Raw genomic sequence first — 14,810 nt, 5'->3', positions numbered from 1 at the left:
ACTAGAGTAATACACTGACTTGGTTTTTACTTAGTAATTCTTAGAGTAGAAATCTAATCTTGGGAAACTTCCTATAAATTACTGACTGTGTAAGTATTCAGTAAAATAGTGTGTGGGAAGGTGAAGAAAGAAGAGCTAGGGGAAGAGGCCAACCTCTATAAGAGTCTTTTCTTCAGTGCCTCTCTTCTAATTCAAATCTGTCTAATGAGGCTGATTTTAGATGCTTATAATGATTAGAGCACTCAGAGTAAGATTTGGTTTCTAATAGAATTATCTCAAGAGCCCTTGGATTTCGTTGGAAAATTTGTTTTATTTTTGGTTTAATAAGTATGTCTGGTGATCTCTGCTTAACTAGACTAAATACTCTGATTACTATGTGGCTCATTAAAATCTCGAGTTTTCAGTGGGGAAGAGTATCAGTATTTTGTCTAGTAGATAATTAAAGAATCAAGTTATAATTTATTCTTTAAAATTTAATTTAATTTTCTAGCTTACATTTATAATGCTAAGCATAAATTCTATTTAGATATTTTACATTTAGCAAAACATTTCTATAATTTGGTATTATATATCTACTGTAGAAATACCAAGTTTTCAGTTAGTTGGCCTTGGAAACAAGTTTGGGTTGGTGCAGATTGTATGCTGAAAAGAGTTCCTCATGTGAACGATGGAAAGAAAATGTAAGAGAAAAACCTAAGTTTAAATAAAACATTTTAATGCCTCTTTAATCTGAATTATTCTGATACCTGCTTTGGAAATACATTTTGAAAGTAGGTTTGGATTCAGAAATGTCATTGAAGGTACATAGAAGCTATACTTTTTTTGAGCCTGTTTATGTCATCTTTTGGTGTTTACACAGTGTTAAAAGAGAAAATAGATTATATTTTCTTAGGGGTAATTTAAATTAAATAGTATAGAATTTTAGGCATCTGAAGATCTATTTTAAGATAGGTACACGAAAGATAAAGCTTAGTTCTGAAAATATGATCTGAAATTGGTTTACCTTGAATAAAAGGGAAAGAAATTTCTTCTATCATGTAAGCTGAGTAAGTATACCCTTATGCTATCTGAAGATAAATTTAAATATATAATAAAGCTTGATTTCATTTAATATCATATAGTACATATAGTAGGTCTCTTTTTATTTTATATATGTGTAATATGGAATATCAGGTTTGTTAAATTTTCTAAGTTGGTATAGATTAGGGTCTTTGGACAAATAGATTAATGATCTTATTTGTTTTGTCTAGTGAATAAATTATTTTTGATCTGTTTAAAAGAATTTAGTAAAAGTAGTTTAAAAATATGAAATCCCTTGTCATTTTCTGGGTTATGAGAAAAAGGAGAAAGATGAAAATGTGTCAAAGATTTAAACTTATTATGACATTAAGAATATGAAACTTTTAATGCTGTCTACTTGAATTTTTATGAATTTCAGATGTTTGCCTATGAACTTAAGAGCAGAAGATTTAGCTAGTGGTATTCTCCGAGAACGTGTCAAAGTGGGTGCAAGCTTGGCTGATGTTGATCCGATGAACATTGATAAATCAGTAAGTTTTGTAAATAGTTTCCTAGAAATAGCTTTAATTTTTTTTTTTAAGGTTATTGGTTCTAACTCAGTACACAATAAAAGTAGAAGATCACCATTAGTGTTTTGATGTGTATATTTTAGAACCTAGCACTTCAGGTCATGTTTGATAATTACTCAAGTGTTTCTCTTTTTTTCCATTTCAGTGTTATTGGAACTATAAAATGAAAAATGGGTAGAAAATCAGGCTGACAAATATGACAAGGCCCCATAAACCATGAGAAGCAGTGGTGTATTGTTGAAGCTGCCTAGATTTCATGATCATATTTGCATTTATTAATTTTTTGGGTTTTTTTTGGGGGGGGTAATTTTATTTATTTATTTTTAATGGAGGTACCGGGGATTGAATCCAGGATCTCCTGCATGCTAAGCATGCACGCTACTACTTGAGCTATACTCTCCCCCACTGTATTTGCATTTTAAGTAGATCACTCTGTCTATGATGTAGTTAATGAATTTGAGGGAAGCAAGGCTGGCATTAGGGAGACAGGTTTGGACATAGTTGTAATCTAGTAATCTTTAGTAATGATCATGTTAGAAAGTAGGATAATGATGGAAAGAAGTAGTAGATGGATTTAACAGAATTCAGGAGATAATTCATAGATGACAGAATTTGATGAATTAATTGCTTTGGGGGAATGAGGGAGAGAAACACATTAAATGTATGACCCAGGTTTCTGGCTTAAGTGTCTCGGTGGGATAATGAATAGTTCTACTCTCTGAGGTTGGAAACACAGAAGAAGGTATGTTTTAAGATGTGAAGATGACTTAGTTGTAGACATGGTTAGGTATCTGCGACACATCACAGTTGCAAGTAACTTGTAGGAAATTGGTTATTTAGGTTTGACATTAAGGAGAAGTATCTGGGCTAGAAATCTGGATATGATCACCAATGTAAGGATCATTGTGGTCACTATGGAAAATGAATGGTAGTACCCAGGGAAAGTATGTAGCATGAAAAGAGAGACAAGATTTAGAGGACATGGTAGATTCTTACTGTTAGTAGAATCTTTTGGGACGTTCTTACTGTTAGTAGAATCTTTTTTGGGGGATACTTTGGGATAAGGTTACTGCATAACCAAGAACATACTTGATATTTCTTCTTTGCGCTCATAAACCTTTCTATACAAATTATTTAATTGATTCTCATGTGAAAGGCTTAAATTATCAAATGGTTTTGTGTATATTGTTGAGAATGAAATACTGGCTATCTCTAATCTGAAGTCATAGGGGAGAATATTTTACTACTGAGAAACTAAGGAAATTTCAGATTATTTCAGAATCTCATGTCTAATAGTTCACATTCTCAGGGGACCAGACATAATGGTCTTTGTTTAGTTGGGTTTACCAGCACCTTATTCTCTTGAATCTAGTTAACTTTAGATGTCTCTATCACTCAATTAGAATAACTTATTTTTGTTAAATTTGAAGTCATATACAAGAAGAATAAGCTTTTCTTAGAATGTTTCTGTTATTTAAACTCCATATTTATTTTTCTAGATTTTTTTTCAGTCATATTTCTATCATATTCCCTTCAAGTACTTTTTTCTATACAATTTTTTACTTTACAACTTTAGATATTTGAACAGATATGGATGGGAGGGAAAAAAATCTCTGTTGCTTCTTGTGATAGATTAGTGTTTCTGAAGCTATTTTTTCATTGTCTCCTAAGGGGAAAAAATTAAATTTCTCTCTAGATAAATTATTATTGAAAAATAAGATTTTGTCAGGTAAAATTGAGCATTGGAGGGCACAAACCATTGTAATAGCTAAGATTTTTTTTTTTACTTACTCCTGAACTAATTTTTGCCCACCTTCGGAACAATATTGCCCTATTAGAATGTTAGATTAGCCATTAATCCTGGTCCTTAGTTACAAGAAGATTAATGAATAATAGCTTTATTTGCCTGAGCTGAAGTGTAAACTTGAATTTTACTACCAACTTTATTTTTCTACACTTATTTCAGAAATGTAATTTTTTGAACTTTAACTTAATAATGAATTTTTTGTTTACACTTCAGTTCTTGCTGAAGGCATGCATTTCTGAATCATAAGATTATCTCATAAGTTTAAAAAAAATGTATGAACAATTAAAATTATTTTGTATTAATCTTTTCCCTTTCTTTCCAAGGTGCGGTTTGATAGCATAGGTGGATTGAGCCATCATATTCATGCACTAAAGGAAATGGTAGTATTTCCACTTTTATATCCAGAAATTTTTGAAAAATTTAAAATTCAACCTCCAAGGTAAGCAGTGTCCTAGATGTTTATTATTATTATTGCTGTTAATTTATCAATTTTCAATTAGTAAGTGATTATAAATATAAATATTTCATATGTATTTATTTGATGTGTTCTAGCAATGAGAATTAGGAATGAAATTTTATATTTAGGGTTCAAAGGCTGTGGTACTAAATGTATTCTTGAAGTTTATATTTTGGCATTTAAGAGTCAGGGACAAGATGCGATTCTTTATACAGGCCTTGAATATACAAGTGGATTGCCCAAATGGATTTCCTTAATTTGGTTTTAACCAAATTTACCTTAATTTGGTTAGCATTGAGTTTGATGCTATATATTGATTAATCTTCAGAAGCATAATTTCAATGAAACGTTTCTTTGACTTGATGATGTGATATTTTTGAAATGGTAAGCTTGATAGTTAACTTTTATGATCAGATTGTTTTTAATCATGAGGTGGTTAACTATTAGAAAAGGCTGAGAAATTATGTCAATGGAAATTGGGCATAATAAAATATTCTGAAGATGTGTGTATAGACTATTAGATTTAAACTGCTAAATGTCCCTTTTCATTTAAGAAGTACTTTTATTCACACTTGGTTTTAATTCATCATTCCTGTGTTCTAGGATGTAGAAAATCTTGCCAAAGAGTGACCTTCTGTTTGGGTGGAAAAAAAGTTGGCCTGTAATTCTTTAGTGACTTTTAAAAATCATAATAGCAATTTATTTGTTTTTCATATGATATAACTTGAATTTAAAAAATAATTATTATTTTCTTCAAAGCAATAAAGTTATATAGCCTTGGGAGAAACCTTAAAACATGGACTTATAAGCAGAAAGTGTTATAAGCAGAAAGGAATCCTACTCCTTAGTGATGAAAAGTTTTTTATTTCTTTACAGCTTTCTTTTATATATATATGCATATATTAAGTTTATATTTTGCCTATATTATACACATGTAAACATTTAATATAAATGAGATTATTCAAAAATACCCTTATGTAACTTTGTTTTTCACTCTATAGTATATTATAGACATCTTCCCATTTCAATAATGTGTATTATTCATTTTGGCATCATATTAGTGTTCAATTTATAGATATAGCATTGTATATATGTGCCCCTTATTATTAGATAGCATTTAGATTAAAAAAATCTATCTTTATAATATTCTTTTTAGTATTTCTATATGACATATTCTAAAATGTGAAATTTCCTGATCACAGGGAAAACACCTTTAATATTTTGATGTATCGTGACAAATTACTCTCTACTCTGGTTAAACTAATTCTCTTCTGCCAAAGCTTGGTGCTTTGAGAACATCCTTGAGTCCTCTCAGCAAAGTGTAACTTTTGTCTGTATAGTACAGAAAGCATTATCAGTGTCGAATAATTATAATATACATTATTACAAAATTATATGGGAGATGCATGCTTTTATATTGGTTATTAGTGGTGTTGATAACATTAATTTACTTTTGTTGATTCTTTATTCCTCTAGGGGCTGTTTGTTTTATGGCCCTCCTGGCACAGGTAAAACCTTGGTTGCCAGAGCGCTAGCGAATGAGTGCAGTCAAGGAGACAAAAAGGTAGCTTTTTTTATGCGAAAAGGAGCAGACTGTCTAAGTAAGTGGGTTGGTGAATCTGAGCGGCAGCTTAGGCTTCTTTTTGATCAGGTAAGTGAAGTCAGCTAATATGAGAATGTCTTCTTTGGAATATTTAATATGTTTAGTCTATAAATACAAACTGTTCATGACAAAGCATATTTTCTAATCAGTATGTTAAATTTAGGATCAGTGGTCTAAATTTGTATGCTTAGATATTTAGTAGCAGTTTCACTGCTAAGATGGATGCTAAGATGACTAAGATGATTCACAAAACATTTATTGGGGTGGCTACTAGGCATATAATACCATGTTAAGTGCTCTTGAAAACCCTGGGTATAACATATGTATCACTAGATTAAAATTGAGGAAATAGAGCAAGCATAAAAAGTTAAATATCTGTGCAAGAAATCTCACAAAACAGTATGTTATTTATTTTCATTAGTGTAAATATGGTGCCAGAAGAATTCAGTAATAAATGCATGCTTTTAAAAGGCAGAGTAAGGTGGGTAAACACCATGTAGGCTACTTTTATTCTTTATATATGACAGTAACTTTAAAAATATTTCTTAATACTCATAAAAGTTAGTCTGGATGAAAATTCACTTTTAATTATTTGAGCTACTAAAGAAAGTCATTCATATTTGGCAATGCAACTTATATTTCATTATATCTAAGGAAATCCACATAAAATTAAAAAAAATTCAACAAGCATCTGTTGAGCAATCATTACTGATTTGATGTGTATCAAAGTCCTTTGTAATTGGTAAAGCATTTCAGGTATTATTTTTACTGTTAGAATTGAAAACTGCTGTGTTCTAGATAGTGGATAGTAGAAAGAGGAATAAAGTAAAAATTTTACCATCGAGGTGCTCAGTGTTTATTGGGAAGTCAAACATATGCCGTCTTCATGCTTCAAGAGACTTTAATAATAATTAGAAAATAATATAAAATAACATTGGTGGTTTAGGAAAGAGTTAGCTTGGGAATGCTGGCAAATTGTCCAGTGACTTAATTTTAAATTTTTGACAGAGTTATACTTTTTGCCACTTATGCTGGGAGTAGGAATGTCTCTTGGTTTCATTCAAAACCATAGCATAAATCATGCTGCTTTTAAAATCCGTATTTATTTCTGTTTCATAGTTTTCTTTGTGGATAAGAGTAGTTGGAATGTTTGCTTCCTTTAAAAAAAATACTACTGATCGTCATTAGTGTCTTTTTAAGTGAAAGGGTCTACATTTCCTGAATTAAGGACATGCTCTGTGTACCAAATGAAAGTAACGAGGTACAATCAGCCCTCCATATCTGCTGGTTTCACATCCACAGATTCAGGCAACAATTTGATCTGTGGTTCCTTGAATCCACAGGCGTGGAATTTGTGGATGTGGAGGGCCAACTGTATTATGCCATTTTATATATGGGACTTGAGCATCCTTGTATTTGGTATCTGCGTGGGGTGTTGGAATCAATCCCCCACGGATACCATGGGACGTCTGTACAATATATTGACCAAGAGTTTGACCTGTGGTGTCAGAAATATGTTAGTTCATCTGACTTTGCTAGTAACTATACAACTTTAAGTAAATGAAAGCATCTGATCCTTGTTTGCCTCTTCTGTAAAATGGGGGGAGTAATAATTATCTCACTGGACTACTGTGAGTTTTCACTGAAAGGAAGTATATACAGTTGACCCTTGAACAGTCTGGGGGTTAGGGGCACCAACCTCTGTGTAGTCGAAAATCTGTGTATAACTTTTGACTCCCCCTAAACTTAATTACTAATAGCCTACTGTTGACTGGAAGCCTTACCACTAACGTAAACAGTTGGTGAACACATGTTTTGTATTATGTAGTATATACTATATTCTTACAATGAGGTAAGCCAGAGAGAAGAAAATGTTAAGAAAATGATAAGGAAGAGAGTATACACTGAAAGTTTACATTGCCTGATTACAAAATAAATTGTCTTTCAGCCTACATCAATATTGTCTTATATGGTACAGAACACTGTAGATGTTATACATATGACTAACACTAGGCATCAGAAATGAAAAGATAATATGAAAAAGACATTCACATTTATTTATAGGTATTGTGTATTGATAATGAAGAAGCAGCAGTATGACTACTTTACAGTAGCCTTGTGTAATTGATAAGATTGTTTCACAGTAGCCTAGCCTATACACTAGTGAGTGAATTGTTATTAAATTTTTATGGTATACAGTATTACAGTCATATTCTTAATACAGTATTGGAAACATTGCTATATTAGGAAAAAACTCTTACCCGTGTTGATTTGCTGATATGCAGTTTCTCCAATTACGAGAGGGGCATGCTATATGGTAATGTAATTCTCTGAAAACAAAGTTATGAAACTAAGAAAACTAACACATTTTTAATTTTTCTATTAAATATCATTCACCTTATACATAGTAAGGATAGACTGTTTCAGTACAAGTCTTGCACTCGTTCTACATAATGAATACTTAAGTGATGATATGACACAAAAACACATCACACAGTTTTAGCTGTACGGTTATTAGATTTTTCACATGGTGACACAAGTACATAATAAATAAATTTAACTGTACAGCATGATGATTGTTCACTATTCATTAAATGGAAGTGGGTCGTCATAAAGGTCTTCATCTTCATTGTCTTCATGTTGAGTAAGCTAAGGAGGAGGAGAAAGAGGACAGTTTGGACATGCTATCTCAGGGGTGGCAGAGGCTGAAGAGGTGGAGGAGTTGGAAGGGGAGGCAGGAGAGGCAAGCACCTTGCTTTAACTTTGTGGAAATACATGTAATTTCTGCCTAACTTTTTTGCTTTTTCATTTTTCTAAAAATGTTTCTATATGGTGCCAATCCTTTTCCTACAGTTTGCTTTAGTTTCAGTGACTGTATCATTGAAGGGTCCATGTTGTAAAAGAAGTCAGAAGCAGTCTTGAATAGTCAGAGACCTGCTGCTAGATTGTCTAATGTCAGTTTGTTTTCTGGCACTGCTTCTTCTATGTCTTCTTTCTCATTTCCTGGCACAGGTTTGGAGGCATTCATATCCATTAGTTCATCTTCTGTTAATGTCTCTTAGTTCTTGAATTTCTCCAAGATTCATATCTTGAAACCCATCACCCCCCACCTTTGTTGCCACATCTACAATCTCTTTCATGATTCCCTTTATTGACTGTCGTAAATCCTGTGTATACATAACATCTCCAGTATTCTCCAGCAGGGATTTATTGTTTTGGGCTTGATGGCTTTCACGGCTTTTTCTCTAACAATGATGACTTCCTCAGTGATGTAATCCTTCCAGACATTCATGTTCTCTCTATTGGGGTTCTCTTCCATAGTGTTCACAATTCTTTCAATAGAGTGTTACGTATAATGAGCCTTAAAGATCCTTATGACCCTTGATTGAGAGGCTGAATTAGAGATGTTGTATTTAGGGACAAGTAGGTCACTTCAACACCTTCGGGACTGAACTCATGGGGTTCTGGGTGGCCAGGGGCATTGTCCAATATCAAGAGAACTTTAAAAATCAGTCTCTTACTGGAAAGGTGCTTCCTGACTTCAGGGACAAAGCATCGATGGAACCACCCCAAAAAAGGGTTCTCATTGTTCAGGCCTTCTTCTTGTACAACCAAAAGACTGGCAGCTGGTGTTTACCTTTTCCCTTCACATCTGGGGGTCAGCAGCTTAATAGATAAAGGTAGTCCTGATCATGAGTGTGACTGCATTTGCACAGAACACTGGAGTTATTAGCCTATCCCTTCCAGCCTTAAATCCTGGTGCTCACCTGTCTTCCTTGCTAATAAGTGTCCTTTGTGGCTTTTTTTTTTTTTCTCAGAATAGAGCTAGGGTACTGTCATCTACATTAAAAAACTGTTTAGCTCTTACCAAAGTGGGTATAGAGGGAACATATCTCAACATAATAAAAGCTATTTATGACAAACCCACAGCCCACATAATACTCAGCAGTGAAAAGTTGAAAGCCTTACCACTAAAATCTGGAACAAGACAAGGATGCCCATTCTCACCACTTCTATTCAACACAGTATTGGAAGTCCTAGCCATTGCAATCAGACAAGGAAGAGAAATAAAAGGCATCTAAATTGGAAGAGAAGAGGTAAAATTGTCACTGTATGCAGATGACATGATACTCTTATCAAAAACCCTAAAGGCTCCACACACAAACCACTAGAGCTGATAAAAGAATTTGGCAAGGTAGCAGGATACAAGATTAATAGAGAAATTAGTTGATTTCTTTACACTAACAATGAAATATCAGAAAAGGAAAGTAAAGAAACAACCCCTTTTAAAATTGCATTCAAAAAAATAAAACATTTAGCAATAAATCTGACCAAGGAAGTGAAAGCCTTATACACAGAGAACTACAAAACATTGATTAAGGAAATTAAAGATGACTTAAAGAAATGGAAAGATATCCTGTGCTGTTGGATTGGAAGAATTAATATTGTTAAAATGGCCATACTGCCCAAAACAATATACGGATTTAATGCAACCCCTAACAAATTACCTATGACATTGTTCACAGAACTAGAACAAATAATCCTGAAGTTTGTATGGAATTACAACAGACCTAGAATTACCAAAACAATACTGAAGAAAAAGAACAAAGCTGGAGGAATAATCCTCCCAGATTTCAGACAATACTACAGAGCTACAGTAATCAAAACAGCATGGTGTTGGCACAAAAACAGACATATGGATCAGTGGAACAGAATAGAGAGCCCAGAAATAAACCCACAGACTTATGATCAGTTAATCTTTGACAAAGGAGGTAAGAATAATAGAGAAAAGACAGTCTCTTCCGCAAGTGGTGTTGGGAAAACCAGATAGCCACATATAAATCAATGAAGTTAGAACACTCCCTCATGCCATACACAAAAAGAAACTCAAAATAGCTTAAAGACTTAAACATAGACAAGACACTGTAAACTTCCTAGAAGAAAACATTTTCTGATAGAAGTCTTAGCAATATTCTCCTTGGGTGGTCTACACAGGCAATAGAAATAAAAGCAAAAATAAGCAAATGGGACCTAATTAAACTTAAAAGCTTTTTCACAGCAAAGGAAACCATAAGCAAAACAAAAAGACAACCTACAGAATGGGAGAAAATATTTACAAACAATGCGACTGACAAGGGCTTAATTTCCAGTATATATAAACAGCTCGTATAACTTAATAACAACAACAAAACAAAACAAAACAACCCAATCTAAAAATGGACAGAAGACCAAAACAAACAATTCTCCAGTGAAGACATATAAATGGCCAATAGGCACATGAAAAAATGCTCAATATCACTAATTATCAGAAAATGCAAATCAAAACTACAATCAAAATTATACCAGTCGGAATGGCCATTATTAAAAAGTCCACAAACGATAAATGCTGGAGAGGGTGTGGAGAAAAAGGAACTCGTATTGCAGTAAACAGGAAGAGAAACACAGAAGATCTGGGAGAGATCACTTTTTACTGCGATATGTATTGTAATTTACAAGAGAGATGAACTGCTCACGAGGAGGTTAGATTAGCCTCACATAGCATTTAGAGCAGATAGTCCCAACACTTGAGGTCAGTGCAATAGTAATAGGAGGTGGCTAAGAAATTATTATAGTAGTACAGTATGTACTGTGGTTGATTTTATACAGTTATGATTTAGTCCTGCATCTTTGTACATTTCTCTGGACTGCAAGTGGTGCCATGTACAATGTTTATCATGTAAGTTTTGATAGATTTTTAACTTTTTATAATTTATGTATATTTTATGGTAGTAAATGATAGATTAGTATCTACATATATTTTGTGCATCCGTCACATACTTTGTGGTTAAATTTTTCAGTATTTCTGGGCTGTGTAATTTGTGTGTCTTTTCAAATTGTCATAAATCTCCCCCAATTTATTCCTATATATTTTTTTGAAAAAAATACATGTATAAGTAGACCCTCAAAGTTCAAACTCGTTCAGAGGTCAACTGTAAAGTGCTTATCACAATAACTGGCATTAAAAATACTGTACTTGGAAAGGATATAGCTCAAGTGGTAGAGTGCATGCTTAGCAAACACAAGGTCCTGGGTTCAATCCCCAGTACCTCGTCTAAAAATAAATACATAAGTAAACCTAATTACCTCCCCCAACAAAAAATAAAGTAAAATTATTAGAAAAACTTATTAAAAATACTATGCTTGCTTCTTGCAATTGTGTGAGGCTATAGTTCTAAAATAGAACTGTGTGTTTCATTTATGTAAAAGTAATAGTGAACTCTTTACTCTTCTTGTCTTACATAATTCTAGTCTTACAAAGTTCTTTTCTGAAACCTAAGGTTTGTGGTTGATCTGTCTTTCAGTTACAATTATTAGAGAATACTAGAAAGGTTAACGAGTATCATAGCAGTCGGAGAGAAAGGAAAAATTTGTACCCTTTTTTTTTTTTAGCTTTATTTATTTATTTATTTTGTTTTGCGGGGGAGGGATGTACTTAGGTTTATTTATTTACTTACTTTTTAGAGGAGGTACTAGGGATTGAACCCAGGACCTCGTGCATGCTAAGCATGTGCTCTACCACTTTGAGCTATATCCTCCCCCTGTACCCTTTCTTTAATAAGCTGACCTGCCTGTGAACCAAGAATTTGCTATAAGTAATTTTGAAACAAAAGTCAACTATTAATTTGAGTAAAATTGAGTAATTTGAGTAACAGAGTTTTCATTTGTAATCATTTCAGTTAAATTAAGTTTCTGCTTAGATCTAAGATTTAAGTGAGAAAAATATTGCTGTGAAAGTACCAGAAGAAAACTATGAAGAAATTTGTTTCAAATCAGAGTAGGGAGAGTCTTGACTATGGATGAAATGATCCACTGTATAAGATCTTTTTCTAGATTCTGCATGGCAACAAAATAATGGTAAGCAAAACCAAAAGATAAATGAGATCCCCTGCAGAAAAAGATTTGTGTTTCCTTTCACAGAGTCTAACTTTTAAATAAATAGCTCCTAGAAATCAGTAAGCAGAAGATCAATGATCCAGTGGAAAATTGGCAAACTTACATAGAAAAAGCAATATAAATAGCTCTTTAAGCTATTAAAAATATTCACCTTCACTGATAATAGAAATAAAAATTAGAATGAAAATGAGATAACATCCTTTACCCTAAAAAATTAGTCAAGAACAAGAAGTTTGGTAATACATTGTTGGTGAGCACTAAAATATTTCTGGTGAGAAGGCTAAACTGGTACATCAATGGAAGGCAGTTTGCAGATACCTAAATTAGAAATGACACATGCCTTTTGAACCAGTAGTTTCACTTTAAACTTTTAAAATTTTGATATGTTTATACTCATGTACACAAATATTTATTCTAGCATTGTAGATAATAGGAAGAGATTGAAAGCTTAAATATCCATGAATAGGGGAGTCTTTTTTAATTATGGCATGTACATACAGTGGGGCATTTTGTAGCTATTAAAAAAGAATGAAGCAGCTCTTTATATACTTACATGGAAGCTAATTAAAATATCTTGTTACATAAAATAGGCTGTGATGAAAGCAATGTGTATAGTGTGTTCAAATGTATTAAATAAAGTAGTGTATTTAAAAAATACATTTTTTTGTATGTGTATAAATGACATATGGAAGAACAAACTGAAAACAGTAATTGCCTACTGGGAGAGGATCTTGTGGTTGGTTGGAGACTGGGGTAGTAAGGAGCCTTTCTTTTTATTGTGTAATCTTTCTTACCTGCTGTATGTTGTACCATTTGGTTATATTACCTATTAGAAAAACACAGTAATTAAATTAGAAATGAAAACTAATATAGTAATGTTTGTTTTCTTTTTATACTAGGCATATTTGATGAGACCATCTATAATATTTTTTGATGAAATAGATGGATTAGCGCCAGTTCGCTCTAGCAGACAAGATCAGATCCACAGGTAATTTTTCCTAATCTGATTATGTTGAATTCTTTTCATTTGTTGACATAGTATTTAGATTTAACCCTTGGATAAGTGCTATGAGGCTTAAAAGATAAGATCTGTGTTCTTGAGGAAGACTTCTTTCATTTAGCACAGGGGTCAGCAAACCACAATCTAAGGGCCAAATCTAAACTTCTCATTGCTTTTGTAAATGAAGTTTTATTGGAACACAGCCACTCTCATTCCTTTTTGCATTATATATAGCTGCTTTTGCACTACAAGAGCAGAGTTAAAGGAGGAGTTGTGAGAGAAAAATCATATGGCTTGCAAAACCTAACACATTTACTTTCTAGCCCTTTACAGAAAAAGTTGCCTAATTCTGACTTAGAATAATGTTTTTGAGATTTATCCATCATGTATACTAATATCTTGTTCTTTTTTATTTTTGAGTAGTATTCCTTGGGCTCTGTGTGTGTGTATGTACCACAATTGTTACTTCACCTGATAGAGATTTGGGTTGCTTCTATTTTTGGCTTTTATGATAATACTACTGTGAACATTTACATATACATTTTCATGTGCGTATATCTTTTCATTTCTGTTGGGTAAATAACTAAGAGAGGAATGGCTGGATCCTATGGTAAATGTATGTTTAAGTTGATACTGTTTCCCAAAGTCGTTTACCATTTTATGTTTTTCCCTGTAATGTATGAGGATTTGGGCTGGTATTTTTATTCTGTTTACTTTTCTCCATTCTAGGCAGTGTGTAGTAGGGGATTAATCTGCATTTTCCCAATGACTAACAATATTGAGCGTCTTAGCATGTGCTTATTGCCCATTTGTATGTTTTCTTTTGTGAAATGTCTCTTAAAATATTTTATTCCCTTTTAAAAAAAGTCATATTGTATGTCTTACTGTGTTATAAATTTTTTTTTATATACTCAAAACTTAAGTAAGCCCTCGTCAGATCTATGTTTTGAAAAGTTTTCAACTAGTTTGGCTTGTCTTTTTGCTTGTTTAACTATGACTTTTTGAGAAACAATAAGGTTTTAATCTTGATGAAGCCCATGATACAATTTTTTATGTGTATTTTTTTGTGTGTGTCTTAAGAATAATTGCCTAAGCCAGATTATCAACAGTTTTATATTTTCTTCTGATATTAGTAGGTTTAGCTCTTTAGTTTTGGTCAGTGATTGATTTTAAGTTAACATACATATGTCAGTATAAAGTAAGGGCTTGAGTTAATTTTTGTAGATGGTTCAAGGTATACACTGCAGTTTATTTTTTCCATTTTTTTCTCCAGTTGTTTCAGGACTGTTAATGGAAAAGATTACCTTGTTTTTGTAGAATTACTTGACATCTTTGTCAGAAATTGGCCATCAAGTTGTCTGTTCCTAAACTTGTTACTCGGTTTCATTGATCTTTAGGTTTATCCTTACACCACTGCCTTG

The 14,810-nt window shown here is 32.7% G+C and overlaps 1 protein-coding gene across 3 annotated transcripts in view; it reads left to right on the top strand.

The window, feature by feature from the left end:
• Window positions 1–14,810, top strand: part of ATAD2B (ATPase family AAA domain containing 2B) — a 150,298-nt gene that overhangs the window by 46,527 nt on the left and 88,961 nt on the right. For all 3 annotated transcript variants that reach the window (XM_045511897.2, XM_074341722.1, XM_010948586.3), the window contains 4 exons: window positions 1,439–1,550; window positions 3,720–3,835; window positions 5,330–5,504; window positions 13,289–13,377. In XM_045511897.2, the coding sequence (XP_045367853.1) occupies window positions 1,439–1,550; window positions 3,720–3,835; window positions 5,330–5,504; window positions 13,289–13,377 (492 nt within the window). The remainder of the gene's footprint in view (window positions 1–1,438; window positions 1,551–3,719; window positions 3,836–5,329; window positions 5,505–13,288; window positions 13,378–14,810) is intronic.

Source organism: Camelus bactrianus, chromosome 15 (assembly GCF_048773025.1).
Source record: "Camelus bactrianus isolate YW-2024 breed Bactrian camel chromosome 15, ASM4877302v1, whole genome shotgun sequence".
NCBI classification, from domain to species: Eukaryota; Metazoa; Chordata; class Mammalia; order Artiodactyla; family Camelidae; genus Camelus; species Camelus bactrianus.
Note: the sequence above shows the minus strand (reverse complement) of the source record. Positions and strands in the feature narration are given on the sequence as shown.